Genomic DNA, 17,750 nt, shown 5'->3' on the forward strand with positions numbered 1-17,750 from the left:
CACCTGAAAACACTGGCAACATTAAGATAAATTCAACAGTGTCAACAAGTTTAGGAGGCTGTAATAATGGAATATTGAATGGTTTAGTTTTTGTAAAATATGCAGGGGTTTATGATATGCAAAATGAACCATGGAAAGAGAAGAAGGGAAGTCAATAAGGATGTTAAATGTGTATTTTAAATTGCTAAACAGAAAATTTAATTTAAAAAATTATATAACAAAAGAGAGAATGAAAAAGCTCTGTGTTACAATGGCCTTGTGCAATTTTGGGAACTTCGGAGTTCCCCGGCCTCCCAAGAACCAACTTTCCACCCCACCCTGCAAAATAGTGTGGATTGGGGTTTTAAAAATGGAAACCTTCGCCAAAACATTCCTTTCCCTCCTGTCCCCCCCCCCCATGCCAAATTTCTTTCTTTTTCCCAGCAAAAGCTTACATTTTATTCTGGTGGGGTTTCCCCCAAATCCCAGCTGGGAGCAAATCCAGTCTGGGCAGGAAAGAAGGCACATATTCCCAGAAACGGTGCAGTGGTGTCCAAACTTTTTTTAAAGAGGGCCAGATTTGATGAAGTGAAGGGCCGCGAGGGCCGACCAGAGGGCCAACCAAAGTTGTTAACCTTTTTTTTAGGATTGAAGTTGTTGTTGAGCTTCTTTTAGGATTTTACCCCAAAGTTGTTGACCTTTTTTTTTTTTAGGATTGCAGTTGTTTTTGAGGTTTTTTTTAAAGATTTTACCCCAGGAAATAAACTGCCACAAGGGCCGGATTAAACCAACGGGCGGGCCGAATTAAACCCCCAAAACGGACTTTGGACATGCCTGATTCTGGGAAAAAGGAGGGAGAAGATAGAATCCTCCTGGAATATGTGAATTATAGGAACAGCTCTTACCGTCAGAAGTAAATAAAGAGGGAAAGATCCCTCTGAGCATGTGCAGAGTCAGGGCCTTCAGTTCTTTCTTCCAAGCTGCAGGTGGCCTGTCTCCTAATATGTGTGCGTGGGTCTTATTATAGTCTTATTATTAAGTAGCTGACCTTCGCCATAAGGTCCCAGGGCGACTCACAACATTAGAACACAACGTTAGTTAGAAACAGTTTAAAGCAACTTAACAACTCGCAGAAACAAAGTGGGTTGTAAAAATATGCACCTCGAGTGTCAAGGGAAGTCAGGACAAAGGGGAGTGCATTGAGTGTAAATTTCTCCCGATATTTTTCCATGCATTTTGGCACGTGATTCTCACCAAATTATACCTGTTCTTATGCACACTTTACCCCAGTAGATGCATTTTCGCAAACATTCCCTACGATAGAACAAGATTGGATAAATTTTAAAATGTATTTTTAAAAATATTGTAATATTTTTTTAAAGAGGAAAAGTTTTTGGAAGAAGCTGAGAGGCTTAGGTTTGTTTTTAGAATGGTAAATAATTGGGAAATAGTTTTTAAAAAGTTAAACAGTGAAAGGAAAAGAATATATAATTGAGGATTAGAACTAGGAATGTTAAAAATGAACTGGAAGACTGCTAATGATGTATTGCTACAATGAAATCAGCAAAGAGGAATCTGAGGAAGTCATGAAACAGAGTAAGAAACTATAAGAATGTTTGTATATATACTATGTGATGAGATATATTTCTTCATGTTATAGAAATTAAGTTTTATGTGTTTCAATCGTAACACAATAATGTTAAAATCAATAAAAAGTTATTTAAAAAAAAAAAGAGAGAGAACTGCCCTGCAAAATTTGGAGAGGCCCAAATTTCAGAGAGTGTGCATATTGTTGCAGAAAGTACAGATTGGGTAGGCTCGCCTTCTCACCCCATCCCTTATCGCATCTTACCTCCTTCCCTTTTGAACTTCCTGTTCACTAGTTCTATGGAAAAAAGAGGAACACACACACACCAAACATTGTCTCTGTGAAGAGGGAAGCAGGTGTTCCCGTAACCTGAAGGCCATAAAGCCCCCTGCCCCCCCCCACCAGTTGCCTCTCCCTCCATCCTGAGACCAGGAAACTGCTCTTAGGTGTGCCTCCTCTCAAGCAGGTTGCCAACTTTCCCCTACTGGTCCTGCTGCTGCGCTCTTATCCAAACCCCGACACGCAGAAATTAAGGAGATTCACCCGCCCTTCCATTGTCTGCACGCTTGGGGAAATTGCACGAGCTAATTTCTTTTGCAGTGCTGCTAAAAGCACAGGAGCATAGCCAGCGAAGCAGGGCGGGAAGCTGGCAACCCTTCTCTCAAGCGAGTCTGCAAACTTAGGATTGCCAAATGTCCTCTTTTTCATGGCGAGAGTCGTCGCTGCTATTATTATTATTATTATTATTATTATTATTATTATTATTATTATTTTATTTGTACCCCGCCCATCTGGCTGGGTCCACCCAGCCACTCTGGGGGACTTCCAACAAATATTAAAATACATTAAAATATGGTAATGATAAGATATAGATGAAAAGAATATATGAAACACAAGAGATATTACAAAAAGAGGTGTCAGTGTCATAATTTCATTCTAGAATTTCGATGTAATTATATTAAGCTAAAGGAGAGTTGGAATAGGGAAGTCAGATGGCTATATTAATTAAGAGTGTCGCATAGAACGGATTAGATAAAATGAACTTGACATTAACTGGATATGTATTAATATTAGTAAACTTTTAGTTTCCGTTACTTTTGAAATTCTAAAAATACAGAAATCAGACACAATTAGGAACATTATAAGAATTGCAAGAATGAAGTATAGTTTAGTTCCTGATAAATGGTTAGTTTCTTTTGGAAAATTGTTAGTATGAATAATGTTTAATGTGTTTGTTTGTTTGTTTGTTTGTTTGTTTTAATATTGCATGTATGTATGAATTGTATGTATGTATGATTATTATTTCTTTTTGTTGTTGTTGTCTTCAAAAATGAATAATAATAATAATAATAATAATAATAATAATTACATTAAAATATCACAGATTAAAAACTTCCCTAAACAGGACGATCCATAGTTAAAAGTTGGCAAATGTGTCCTCTGTTTTGCTCTTCGAAATATGGCAGCCGCTTTTAAAATGTGCTTTTAAAAGCCTTGTTTTGTCACTGCAGGGGAGGAAGAAAGGGCCCTGACAGACAGAGGCTTATTGTGGAATCAGTGTTGCTCATGCACAGAGTTTTTCTTTTGTTTTGCCTTTGCTGCCCTCAATATGCCAGCCTGCACTTTTTATTTACCATAATCCGGATTTCCTCTTGCTGCGGGAAAACCCTTTAAGAAAAAACAATACTGTACTTTATTACACATGTGGTGGGGACAGGTTGGGGCAGTTTGTCGTGTGTGTGTGCTGTAGGGTTGCCATTTCAGGAGCATCCCAGACCCTTAGATGTTAGGTCCGTAAACCGCCCCTAGTGATGTCATGGGGGACAGCCTCTGGAGACAGAGGTTAATTGGGAGAGGACCCCGCAGAGTGTCTTTGCGAAAACTGGCATGCTACAGAGGAAAAGACACAGTCCAGCTGGGGAAAACACAACACTCATTTTGCAAAACTTGATTAGCTCCAAAAGGCAATGGGTTGGTTTTTTTTTAAGCCAGTTTTTAAGACCTGTTTTAAAATTAGAAAGGGTTTACCTTATCTCACCTGGAAATTTTATTTTATTTTTGTGCGGGGGAACAGATGGACTGCTGAAAAAAGCCATAGGATCACCGTCAGGACAGAGCATCCCAGAGCCTGAGATTTCAGGGCCCAAAACTGATCAATAGGGCAGGTCCTGGAGATGGAGGTTAATTGGGAAGGAGGGCAGACCTGCCCAGAATGTATGTAGTATAATTTCATGCCTTGCTGAAGCTTGCAAGATGCATGCATGAGCTCATCATCATCATCATCATCATCATCACACCTGGAGATTGAAGCCCGCCCCCTGCCCCCTGGAGGCAGCCAGGCAAACCTGGAGACCCTGGAGTTCCCTAGTGTGTTGACATTTCGGTGGGTGCTACCCGTTGCTACACCCCTCTTTCCATTTGCTCCTCACCTGAACACAGCCACACCCTTTGCTTCCAAAAGCCGAAAAGGACACGGCCGTGGGAACCGACGGGGCGGTTGAAGGCGAGACGGCACTCTTTTTAAGCCAAGGAGCCAGGTTAACGCCGTTCCTCTCTGGTCTGGTTTCAGATTCCTGGAAATCTTCCAGAGAGGTTTCCCACGCAGCTGGAAAGGAGGAGGAGGAGGAGAGATACAGGAAGGAGCGTCCAGGACTCGCCACGTCCCCGCAGTGAGTAGGCCATTGTGAGATTTGCCTCCCCTGAAACCACTCCCAGGGGTGGCCAATTCCTAAGAGACTGTGATCTACTTACAGAGTTAAAAACCGGCAGTGATCTACCCCTTTTTGGGGAGTTCAGGTCAAATTTTTTGGGGAGGAGGGAAGCCCCGTTTTTTAGGCATTCAGGTCAAAGTTGTTATTGAGCTTTTTTTAGGGAGAAGGAAATCCCTGTTTTTGGGTGGTGCAGGGCAAAAAAAAATGAGCTTTTCTTAGGGGAGCCAAAGTTGTTGAGCTTCTTTGGGGGAGCCAGTGATCTACCAGTGATCTACCACAGACGTCCAGTGATCTACTGGTAGATCACGATCTACCTGTTGGGCGTGCCTGCGAAAGCAGAATAAACGAGGACGTGTGCCGTTCTGGTGCATATCGCTCAAAATAAAGCTCTGGGGTGGTAATTTCTCTGAGTGCAGGCAGAGTCACTCTCTCTTCCCTGCCCACAAAAAACAACAACAACAACCTTGGGTGGGGGGAAGCATAACCTGTCTGTGAAGGGCCTATCTGGCGCCGTGGTGCAAGGATCCCTCCGGTGCCCAGCACACCCACCTTTCCCTCCAGGCGGGCAGCAGCTGGAGGGCGGCTCCTCCGTGGTTCCCTCGCCACTAGCCTCTATGGCTAAGGCCCCCCTGCAGGGATCAGAGGAAGAACCAGTTTGGCGCCGGGGTAGGGCAAGCAGAAGAAAGCCCCAGGGCACACACATGATTTACACATAAGCTAAACAAGCTATAGCTTAGGGCCCCACTCTCTTGGGGCCCCCAAAAAGTTTAAAGGGGGGAAAAAAACTAGATGTACATTTCCAAAATATAAGATAAAAAATAAATAAAATAAAACCTACATACAGCAACAGTGTTTTGTGTTGTGTAGGCTCCTATTTGTTCTGTGCAAATGGCTTTGAGGTCCATAAATTACCATGTAGCATATATTCAACACCAAAAAAAAAAAACCAGCGACAATTTCTTGTTGGCAAAGGACAGCTGGACATATAAAGGGCCCCATGACCCTAGCTTAGGGCCTCATCAAACCTAAATCCGGCCCTGCACACACCCCAGCCCCCTACGCCCCGCTGCAAATGGGTTGCGAGCCGGCGGGAGCGCCTCTGAGCATGTGCAGAGTGCTTTTCTAGGCCAGTCTGCGTTCCAGACCAGCTGGGGAAGTCCTAGTATACCGCACCGGATTCAAGGGTTAGGAGCTGCCAGCCCAATTGCACCGAGGGGGTTGCTTCCAAATATCGAGGGAGAAGATCCGGGGTGTGTGTGTTATGTATTGAAGTTCTCACCCTAGGCCACTAGGGGTGTGTGTATATAGTTCATTCTGCTGCAGTTTTCACTCAGGTCCGCATATGCAAATGAAGGTTTGTAAACTGACGTTCAGGGATTGGGTAACTACAGAAAGTTGTTACTGTTGCTTTGTAGCTGGGTTCTATATAAGCAGGTTGCTGAGCCCTTTAGCTCACTTCTGTTCCAGCCTGAGAATAAACAAGAGCTGTTGGAAATCACTGTGTTGTCTGCTGTGTCCACCCACAACTTAACAGGGGGGCCGCTCGTGAGCCCACCGACTCACGAGTATGCCCCATTTAAGTCAGTCGGGGGAAGCAGGATCGGGCAAACCCCTCCACCGCCTCCCAAACGTGACACCCTCAAAACCACCGTGACCCACTTTCCAGAGAAACCAAAATTTAGGATTGATTCAGCATCTTCCTGGGAGCACTGGGCTGAGCCCACACGAGCCAAGGATGGCACAGGAGGAGGCTCTGGGCACAGCACGGCAGGGCGGAGGAGGACGAGGGCGGCGAGATGATGCCGGGAGGCGCCGCGTACAGCCTCCGCCTCTTCCCTGGCACCCTCCAGAACGTGGCTAAGACGCCTCTGTGCACTGCATCAGTTGAATGCCTGCCTCTCACGCTGCTATTAAAAGCCCAGGAGCTCCCCTGAGGGGGGAAAGGTGGCAATCAAAAGCCTAATTATGACATAAAGGTAAAGGTAAAGGTACCCCTGACCGTTAGGTCCAGTAACGGACGACTCTGTGGCTGTGGCGCTCATCTCGTTCTATAGGCGGAGGGAGCCGGCGTTTGTCCGCAGACAGCTTCCGAGTCATTGCTCTCCCATACTATTTCAGACACGTGATTCATATATTTAGATATGTGTGCAGTTATGAATATTTACTCTATACAGTCATACCTCAGGTTACTGCCGCTTCAGGTTGTGCGATTTCGGGTTGCGCACCGAGCTGAACTTGGAAGTAACGGAACGGGTTACTTCCGGGTTTCGGCGCATGCGCAAGGGGCGCTGAATTGCATCACGCCCATGCGCAGACGCAGTGGCGTGGGTTGCGAACGTGCCTCCCGCACGGATTGCATTCGCAACCCGAGCGTCCACTGTCTTTGAGACTCAAAAATTCTTATAATACTTCCTTCAGGCGCACGGCGCACTCTCCCAGCTTTGCAGGCACCTGTGCGTAGCAACACAGCGAGGGTCGCAGCTGGCTAGACGGGTGGGCAAGCCGGGTCTCTCCGCTCCTGTTTCTTGCTCTCGGCCCCACAGAGCGAGGAGAGGAAGGATGGAGAGGAAACACAAGTGAAGTTGGAGGGGAAGTGAAAGTGATATTTAAATAAAACAGTAGAGTATGCAAAGCCAGCCCCCTCCTGAGGATACTTGGCTGAGCAGAGAGAGAGCCTTCCTGGCTATAGGGTGCTGGACGTTGTGCAGAGATTTTCGCCTGATGCCAAATTTGGTGTATTTTTTGCCCCAGCCACGATAGCATGGCAGTTTTCGCACTTTGGAACTCCCTGCCACTTGACATCAAACGGGCACCTCGCTCTGTTTGGCACCTGCTAAAAACATTCTCATCTAGACAAGCTTGCCCAGATGCTTAGAAGGCGGAGGTGATTTTAATCTGTTTTAGCATTATTACTTCTGTGTCCTTTAAAGCATGGTTGCAATCTTTTTGTAAACTGCTTTGACATATGTGGTTACATTTTGCCCTGTATACCTGAAGGGGCATCTACTCCACCCCCATCATTCAGCCTGGACACATGAGGTCCAGCTCCGAGGGCCTTCTGGCGGTTCCCTCCCTGCGAGAAGTGAAGTTACAGGGAACCAGGCAGAGGGCCTTCTTGGTGGTGGCACCCGCTCTGTGGAACGCCCCCCCATCAGATGTCAAGGAGATAAATAAACAGACCTTCTGTAGACATTTGAAGGCAGCCTTGTATGGAGAAGGTTTTAATTTTGGATGTCTTTCGTGTTTTTAAAGCTGGGGAAACCCAGTCAGATGGGCAGCATATAAATAATAAAAATGATGATGATGATGATGATATATTATCTATTATTATTATTATTATCTGACAGGAAAGCAGTCCGTCCTGCATTTGGCTCCCCTCCGACATTCCAACAGTGGTGAGTTTCGGTCTCTCTCTTCCATGGAGCTGTGTGGCTTCGTCATTCAGTCTCCCGACTGTTAAGATCTGTGTGGAATGTGTGTCTTCTGGTTGTTCTATCCCTGTGTATAAAACTGTGCAGCCCTCTTCAATATCTTTCCTCTCTCTTTTTCTTTTAACTGCAGAAATGGGCCATCCTTAACTTTTAAATGCCCCCCTAAAATGCATTCTCTATCGCCATCCCTCTTTGGTCTCGCAGTTCAAAAACACCGACCCGTTGTTTATAATTGTTTCCTGGCAATTCTCCTTCCAGGTTTCTGACTTGTTGCATTCGTGACCGTTTTGTGCTTGTGCGCTGTTCCGCTTCCGAGACTCTTTGCATCTGCAAAAGATTTGGGGTGGATGGGCTCCTTCATTTACGACCAGCACACGCCGAAATCCTTTTAACTTTTCATGCCACTTTTGTTAGAGCATCGCGCAAGTGTTGCTCTCTAAATGGCACTCCCGTGGCATCACAGGACAATTAATAGATTTGAATCTATTCCACTGTATTCCGCTCTGGTCAGACCTCGCCTGGAATACTGTGTCCAGTTCTGGGCACCACAGTTCAAGAAGGATACTGACAAGCTGGAACGTGTCCAGAGGAGGGCAACCAAAATGGTCAAAGGCCTGGAAACGATGCCTTATGAGGAACGGCTTAGGGAGCTGGGTATGTTTAGCCTGGAGAAGAGAAGGTTAAGGGGGGATATGATAGCCATGTTCAAATATATCAAAGGATGTCATATAGAGGAGGGAGAAAGGTTGTTTTCTGCTGCTCCAGAGAAGCGGACACGGGGCAATGGATTCAAACTACAAGAAAGAAGATTCCACCTAAACATTAGGAAGAACTTCCTGACAGTGAGAGCTGTTGGACAGTGGAATTTGCTGCCAAGGAGTGTGGTGGAGTCTCCTTCTTTGGAGGTCTTTAAGCGGAGGCTTGACAGCCATCTGTCAGGAATGCTTTGATGGTGTTTCCTGCTTGGCAGGGGGTTGGACTGGATGGCCCTTGGGGTCTCTTCCAACTCTAGGATTCTAGGATTCTATGAATAACGTACGGATGGTCCCGTATATAAATCCACCGCAGATGGACGGAGGCACTGCAGAAGATAGTGGCGGCAAGAGTTGAAGTTCTGGGCCAAACAGACAAAATAAAAACTGACAAATCATCGGGTTTGGGCCGCATGCCCCCGATAACTCTCAGTAACTCTTTGTGGTTTCCCACTAACCATCCAAGTTCTGCCTGTTCCTCTCTCTTCTCCCTCTTTCTTTCAAGAAGGTAGCTCCAGTCATGTAGTGCGTAGAATCCAAAGCTATTCTTGTGAATAGGAAGTAACGCAGGGCCTGTGGAAGAAAAGGGCTGGAGAAGACCAATCGGCAATACAAGAACCTGCTGGATCTTCTGCCATGGCTTACCAACATTTGGGAACTGGCGTTCTACGGTGAGAGAAGAGGGAAGCAGGGAGGCACAGGCATGCATGCCGCACTGATGAATTCTCCTTGAGGACAGAGCACCTGCCTTATAATTCAGAATAGCACACACAATATTCAACCCAGGGGGCGTCTGGCCACATAAACCCAGACAACACCATTACTGGCCCCAACAACGTCAAACATACCATCTCAGAAGGAATAAATGAACAGTTCTTCAAATGAAGAGATGTTGAAAGTGGCGTTCCCCCAAGGATCATCATTGGGAACTCGGCTTTTTAACTCGTGGATAAATGATCTAGAGTCAGGGGGTCAGCGGTGAGTTTGCTGATGGTACTATATTGTCCAGGGTCATGTCAACAAACCAAAAATTGTGAAGAACTCTCAAAGGACCTCTCCAAACATAGGGAAAGGACAGTAAAATGGCAAATTCAATTTAAACAAGTAGAAAGCGATGCATGTTTAGATACGGGAGGGGGGGGACTTAATTTCACATATACTGTACAGTGGTCACTTGGTTCTCAAACACCTTGGTACTCAAACAACTTGGAATCCAAACACTGCAAACCTGGAAGTAAGTGTTCTGGATTGCGAACTTTTTTCAGAAGCCAAACTTGCTTTGTTTTGAGTATTATGCTTCCTATTTGAGTGCCACACTTCCATTATGAGTGTTACACTGAGGTCTGTCATGTTTTTGCTATCTATTTTGCGTTTTTGTGTGTGTGTGATTGTGTGGAACCCAGTTCAGCTACTGATGGATTAATTGTGTGACTGCAGTACATTGTTTCTTGCTCTCATTTTATGGATCAATGGTCTCGTTAGATATTCAAATTCATGTTAAATTGCTGTTTTCGGTGGTGGAGGAGTGGGAAGGGTTGCTGAGATATTTAAAAATGAGGTGTGACCCGAACATGAGATTTGCTCTGTAACAGTAGCAGCGTAATCGTCCTTCTTTCCCTGTTGCCCGCATTTTAGAAGATGGATTTGCCACAGAAATATGGTGGAAGGCTTTCCTCCAGCAAGGCCGAGCCCTGGAGCTCAGCGGACGGGACGTGGTCGTGAGGCACACGGGGCTTTATTTTGTTTACAGCCAGGTAAGAGGGCAGGGGCAGGATCCTGACCCTAGACCGAATCTGTCAGTGGTGGGGGCCACCTGGATTAGGTAGAGCTGGGAAGGAGGAGGAGGCCTCATCGAAACACACAAATGCACCCTCTTCTACTGGGCGGTGGTACGTAGCTCAGTGACTGAACCATTGTCTCAGTCCCCAGTGGCATTTCATAGAATCGTAGACTTGCAGCGTTGGAAAGGAACCCGGGGGTCATCCAGTCCAACCCCCTGCCGTGCAGGAATATTTTGCCCAATGTGGGACTGGAACCCATGACCCTGAAATTAAGAGTCTCATGCTCTAAGGACTGAGCTATCTACTGACTGAGCTGAAGCCCTGCAGAGTTGCTGCCATCCAGGAGCAGGGTTCAAATTCCTGCTTAGCCATGAAGCTCGCTTGGGTGGCCTTGGGCCAGTTGCCAATTCTTAACCCTTTCCGGACTTTTCATGCCGGCGACACACTTTTTAGACATGCATCATTTTGCGACATAGTAATTAAGTTTTGTTAGCAAACCAGAGGTTAGACTAACCCCTTTCCAGCCCCGGGAGGAACGCAGGGAGCGTTTTGTGCGACAGCCCACACCCTGCAGCCAACACAATAGCGTGTCGCGAAACACAGATTTGTAAAGCTCTCTGTTAGCCCAACCTTCCTCGCAAGGTTGTTGTGAGGATGAACTGGGGAGGAGGAGACCCAGGTACCCCACCTTGAGATCCTTGGAAGGTAAAGGTGTGCTATAAATGAAATCAGTAAGGCAATCGATAAAATTTGTCGTCGTCTTCTTTGGCGATCCCTCGTAGCCGATTAAGATTGTCTCCCATAAACACTGTTTTAACAATGACATGATTTTCACCGCTCGACAGCTTCAAGAAAAATGCAGAGAGCAAAACCAACCCCTGTATATGGCGTTTATTGACCTGACTAAGGCTTTCGACGCTGTCAATTGTAATGCCCTGTGGACTGTCCTTCTGAAAATTGGATAAAATTTGTACGCAAGTGTTGGGGAGAAATTTGGCCCAGCATTTTAAGGCTGACGGCACCACACAGACGCTGCAGGAAATATTTGTGTGTGGGAAGAGCGATGTTGAGCACCCTTCAGGAAGTGTCCGGATTACACCCCACTGTCTTTTGCCCTTCTTCGCCCCTGGGCCAGGGGAACCGACCCACACACCCCTTTTCTTCCACCCTAGGTGCTGTTCCGTGACCCCACCTTTACTATGGGGCAGGTGCTGTGGCGGGAAGCTCCTGGGAAGCCCGGCCAAATCCTGTTCCGCTGTGTCCAGAGCATGCCCCCAAACCCAGAAAAGGCCTTCAACAGCTGCTATAGTGGAGGTGAGAGAGGCGCAGGCCTCATGGTGCAGGTCTGGTTGGCGAGAGGGAGAGCTGCTATCCAGGACTCCTGGGTTCCCTTGCAAGGGGAGTGGGATTTGGGTTGGGGTGTGGGCGTTGAATGTTTTTGGGTTGCCGCCTCTCTCCTGGGCAGAAATCGCCCCCCTCCCCGGCATTTTCTTGCCCGGCTGGGGCTTCACCTGTTGAACCTCGGCAAGTCAGTCAGCTGTCAAAGGCCAGATTGGGGATGGAGAGCGGAGGGCAACCTTTGTGTATCCCACAGGACTTTACACTACTCAAGAACATTGTTATAAGGGGAAAAAACTGCTCCCTTTCATTTATGGGGTATTTCGGAGCCCTCCTATTGGTAGGAGGAAATAACAGAGACGAACCAGAGAATATTGAGAAGCAAAGCAGCTACTAAGCCTGGTCTTTGTTCAAGGAACTGTTGCAACAGGGTCCCCCCACTCCCCACACACAGGAGGGAGGAGAACCCAGAAGAATAGTGCGCAAGAACTTATATAGACTCTTGAAATTGCCCACCCTGTAGCCCAAGACCACCCCCCCCAAAGCATCATACATACATCACAGAAGGAGGCATCTACAGCAGAAATCGTGTTTGCCAGGAGACCTGATAATGGTCACTGATTGCATTACCTGGGCAGCCTGGCCATTCTTTTGTGATGGTTAATACTTTAATTCCTGAGTCCAGGTCACAGGCTCACCCTATTCATACACAAATATGCCCTTCAGACAGGATTGGAAAGCAAAAAGACAATGGGAAGCCTTTCCCCATTTACCTCCCTTACTGCAGAGGAATATCTGAGGTCACTGGGAGAGTCAAAATGGCTTCAGGATTGCTCTTCTGTACTATTTCTGACACATGGTTAGTATATTTAGATACGTGTGCATTTACGAATATTTACTCTATATTTGAGACTTTAACATTCTTTTTAACTAAAAAAAATAAAATAAAAAAATTCTTATAACAACATCTACTGAAATTGAAATATTCTGAAGCCCCAATCCTTCAAGGCGCCCACAGCAGACAATTTGCTAGCAAAGAATTCAGCAGCATGAAGCCCTGTCAGGAGCCGGTGCCAGGGGAACCAGAGGCCCTTGAGAGGAAGTGTTTCCACCCCACTGTGTCTCCGTCTGACCCTCCTTTTCCTCCTCCTCCTAGGGATTTTCCACCTGCAGCCTGGAGACCGGCTGAACCTCCGCATCCCTCGTTTCAACGCATCGTTGGACCTGACTGCCCACGGGACCTTCCTGGGCTTTCTCCGTCTATAGTGGTCTTCTCGGGGGGCCCACCGTGAGAGACATCGGGGCCAAAGTGTCAGGGCACGAGTGCGGGCGGTGTTTGACCCAGGTACCCCACACCTCCGAGAGGGTCCAGAAGGTGGGACAAAGGCTGCGCCGGTATCTCCGGTGCTGGCAACGCTACTGACCGCCAGAGCCTAAGACTTCTCGGTTCTGCTCCGAGCTTCGAGGGGCTGATTGGGGAGACTCTCGGCAGACCAGGGGGGTGAGCTGGTATTTGCTGCAGGAAGTGAGGTGAAGAGCTTAGGCCAAGCTGAGCTGCTCGAGAACGTCTCCGACCCTCCTTTTCCCAATATGCCAGTCTTTCCCAGCCTGCAGTGACAGCACAAGGCACTCGGGATTATAAGAGCAACAGCACGTTTTTTTCGTCGCAGGCAAGCTTTGCCAGCCTGGTGTCCGCCAAGAACAAAAATGGATTTTCCAAGCCTTTGTGGTCACTACTTTGAGCTTGGAAGGATAAGATACCCAGCATCTATTACGCAGCAGCCTAAAGACCTTCAACACCTGGCTGCATTGGAATGCACTTTCATAAACATTGTTTTAATTTGGATACCTTTTCAGACATTTGAATGGCGTATATTGACTTGTAAACTAAGATGGATATACTGCAGTGTTGGTTATTGTTCTGTTAAAAGTGAGCTTACAGAGGGTTTTCCCCCCCTTCCCTCCTCCAAATAATTTTTCAGTTAAAGTACGATTTCAAAGCACACACAATCGGCGTCCTCCATGTTTTGGACTACAATTCCCATCACCCTGAGTGAGCACAGCCCAACTACCTGGCTCTGATGGGTTTTGTAGTCCAAAACATGGCGGACACCAGTTTGGTGAAGGCTGATTTAAGAACATAAGAACAGCCTTCTGGATCAATCCAGTGCAGGACCTGAACACAAGAGTCGCTCTCCCTTCCTGTGGTTCCCAGCAATCGATATTCAGAAGCATTGCTGCCTCCGACTGCAGGGAGCATAGCCATGTTGGCTAGTTGCCACCCATAGCTGTCCAAGTTGGTGGCCATCCCTGCCTCCCGCAGCGGGGAGTTCCACAGTTTTGCTGTGCACTGCATTTAAGGCCAAAGCATTGTACTTTTAAGACCTACACTAGTGGACCCAGGTGACGCTGTGAGTTAAACCACAGAGCCTAGGGCTTGCTGATCAGAAGGTCGGCGGTTCGAATCCCTGTGATGGGATGAGCTCCCGTTGCTTGGTTCCAGCTCCTGCCCACCTAGCAGTTCGAAAGCACGTCAAAGTGCAAGTAGATAAATAGGGAGGTGAAGGGCGTTTCCGTGCACTGCTCTGGTTCGCCAGAAGCGGCTTTGTCATGCTGGCCACATGACCTGGAAGCTGTCTGCGGACAAATGCCGGCTCCCTCGGCCTATAGAGCGAGATGAGCGCCACAGCCCCAGAGTCGGACATGACTGGACCTAATGGTCAGGGGACCCTTTGCCTTTACCTTTAGTGGCCAAAATTGTGGGAACCTTTCGGAGAAAGTGTAATTCCGAAGTTTGATGGCTCATAACACCACTCTCTTTTGAAGTAATACCATATCAAATTATATATCAGTGGAAATATAATTTAATGAAGAGTGTAATGCAACAAAGTTCGTTCAGTTATCTGTATTCTATCAAACGTTATAGCCAAATAACCAGAAAAAGGAGAGTTTAGAGAGCCGATCAGGTGTAATCTTGTTTCGGCAATCATGGCTCATAACACCACTTTTTTTTTTAGAGTAACACCATAAAACTATATATCGATGGAAAGATAATTTAATGAACAATGTAATGCAATAACTTTTATGAAGGATTATTTATTACAACAGGTTTGCTACTCTGTCTCTCTCTCCCCCCCCCCAAAGCAGTTCCTTGTATATTGAACAGGATGAGGAGTTGCAGATTTCCCAATGTTTTGTTTTCTGTTTGGCAAGTACACTGGTAACCACAAAAAGCTGCCAATTGCAAATAGGAAAAAAACTTGGCAGTTTCAGCATTATTTTTTGGGCTTTGTTTACTAAATACAACGCTAGATTAAACCACTCTCTAGGGCACCAGGCAATTTTTCTGATTTGCATAGGAACATTTTATTTTTTTGGGGGGGAGAATACAATTCAGGACTTTCAAGAAAGCCACACACCTTTGGGGGGGCGGGGGGAGCAGGGATGGCAACTTTGCCCCTGCTTCCTGTGATGCAATTGCCCTTGTAGAAAAATGCTGTTGCTCCTTGTCCCCAGTTTGGAATATTCTTCTGCATGAAAAATCCAGTCTTGTAAGCTGAGAAGGTGTCCGTGTAATTGTACTATTGTGAAATAATATTTTATAAGGCCGTCTCTCGCCAGAATTCAGTTTTGGAGGGAGCTGTTTCCCATCTTGTTGTTGTTTAAACTATTTTAATATTCTATTTTATTAAAGCTTTTATTGTAGGCCTCCTTGGGAACATATTTGTAGGAAAGAGGGAAACCTATAAAAATATAAGAAATGCTGGATGAAGCAGAGAGGTACGGTCTTGAACCCAGACTCTGTGGGCTTTAGATCAGGTAGAAGAAGAAGAGTTTGGATTTGATATCCCTCTTTATCACTACCCGAAGGAGTCTCAAAGCGGCTAACAATCTCCTTTCCCTTCCTCCCCCACAGCAAACACTCTGTGAGGTGAGTGGGGCTGAGAGGCTTCAGAGAAGTGTGACTAGCCCAAGGTCACCCAGCAGTTGCATGTGGAGGAGAGGGGAATTGAACCCGGTTCACCAGATTACGAGTCTACCGCTCTTAACCACTACACCACACTGTAAGCTCTGAGAGATGACTGGTAACAGGGAACAGCACTCGGTGCAAGCGCAGATATGCTCTCACTTTGTTGCTCCAGCGGAGGAAAGCCTAATAATAATAATAATAATAATAATAATAATAATAATAATAATTTATTAGTTATACCCCGTCCATCTGGCTGGGTTTCCCCAGCCACTCTGGACGGCTTCGGCCAAAATATTAAAATACTTTTATTCTCTAAATGCTAGAAGCCCATGTCATCCAAAGAAACGGACAGGCTGTAGACTCAGGACAAACAAAGGGAATATTATTCGAGGCACAATTGACTCAATGAATCCGTTGTCCTAAAATGTGGTTATGGCTTTCAGTTCAAATCGGCTTCAAGCAAAGGCTTCACAATCATGAGTGGCTATTGGCTATGACAGATTAAGGCTCTTCACCCCGGGTAACGTTCCCCAGAATGGCAGGAGCAGGATTGATCTGCAGAGGAGAACCCCACACCCCTTCTGAAAAGCAGAGGCTATTCTGCTTGTGGGTATTCAGCCTGAAAAAGAAAAGCCAAGTCTGCTGGATCAGGCCAATCTAGTCCAGTATCCTGTCCCTGCAGGATACCCCAAAAGGGATACCTGCACAGGGGCAGAGCAAGGCGGGAGCGCTGAGGGCAGCATGTCCCCGGTTCCAGCCTGGAGGGGGGGTGACACTCGGCGCCGCCACCCCCCGCAACTCCCAAGCCGCCGCCCGGCACCTCTTCCATGTGGCGGCTACTCACGCAGCAACTTGTAAGTTGCCGCACGATAAGCCACCGCACGGAAGTGGTACCGCTCACGCCCGGCAGCCCAGACGGACTGCACATTTGCAGCAGTCCGCATGGACTGCGCTCTCTAGTGCGCATGCGTCGTGACATCATGACGCACGCGTGCTACGGAGAGGCATCCCGCCCGCGGGGGGTGCCCCCGCATTTGCCGCTCCCAGCGGCAAAGCAGCTCCGTACACCAGTGAACCCGCAAGCAGTGCCGGATTTATGTATAGGCTAAGCAGGCTGAAGCCTAGGGTCTTAAATGCACTTTCTTCACGAGATAAAATCCTTTATTCCTATGTTAGATGCACTTGAAGCCAATTTAAAAAGAAGTGCTGTGTCCAGCGATGTTGCGCAATAGTTTTTCCATTCTTGCTCTTCTGATAGCATCTAAGCAAGAAATTCAGCAAGGTGTTGAACTGTTGATGGAAGCATACCCAGAAGATATTGACCTGAAACTTATTGATGAACTTCTGCACTGTCACCTGTACGTGAGACAAAGCCATTGGCTTGCAGCAGAGCACACTCTGTCTCCTACAGACCTTTATCAAATGATATACACGGGGAAAATTCAGATGGCCTTTCCTATTGTGGAAGCAATTGTGCGGCTGTTTCTTAGCTTTACGGTCACTAACTGCTCAGGAGAGAGGAGTTTTTCAAGATTGGGAGGGGCCTCACATGTGGAGTAGCCTAGGGTAGGGGTCAGTTACCTTTTTCAGCCGTGGGCCGGTCCACTGTCCCTCAGAACTTGTGGGGGGCCGGACTATATTTTGAAAAAAAAATATGAACGAATTCCTATGCCCCACAAATAACCCAGAGATGCATTTTAAATAAAAGGACACATTCTGTTCATGTAAAAACACCAGGAAGGCCCCACAAGTAACCCAGAGATGCATTTTAAATAAAAGCACAATTCTGTTCATGTAAAAACATGCTGATTCCCGGACCATCCGCAGGACGGATTTAGAAGGCGATTGGGCTGCATCCAGCCCCCGGGCCTTAGTTTGGAGACCTCTGGTTTACAACCATAATCCGTTCTGGTTGTAAACCAAAACAGGTTGTTACCCAAGGCACGCTTTCACCAATGGGGCCTCCCCCCCCCCAAAATGGGTTGTAATAAAAAAAATAAAAATGGGTTGTAATCCAAAAAAAAGGGACACACACTTCCGGGTTTGACGTGGTTGTAATCCAAAACGGTTGTAATCCAAAACAGTTGCAAACCAAGGTACCACTGTACAATGAAAGTGACAAACTTAGACAAACAAATGTTGACGACGTTTTCTGATGTCCTTTAGAGGAGAAATTGGGAACTGCAGAATTTTAAATACT

At 46.7% G+C, this 17,750-nt stretch overlaps 1 protein-coding gene across 1 annotated transcript; it reads left to right on the plus strand.

Annotated features, from left to right (window-relative positions):
• Positions 1-4,205: 4,205 nt before the first annotated feature.
• On the plus strand, positions 4,206-13,188 carry TNFSF13 (TNF superfamily member 13; the record flags this gene model as incomplete). Its single annotated transcript, XM_033170282.1, has 5 exons — positions 4,206-4,236; positions 7,626-7,673; positions 10,097-10,215; positions 11,415-11,556; positions 12,737-13,188. Coding segments are annotated over 5 exons (450 nt in total), but the record flags the coding sequence as incomplete, so codon positions are not given.
• Between the last annotated feature and the right edge of the window lie 4,562 nt (positions 13,189-17,750).

The sequence above is a fragment of the Lacerta agilis genome, chromosome 14, assembly GCF_009819535.1.
Source record: "Lacerta agilis isolate rLacAgi1 chromosome 14, rLacAgi1.pri, whole genome shotgun sequence".
In the NCBI taxonomy this organism is placed as follows: Eukaryota; Metazoa; Chordata; class Lepidosauria; order Squamata; family Lacertidae; genus Lacerta; species Lacerta agilis.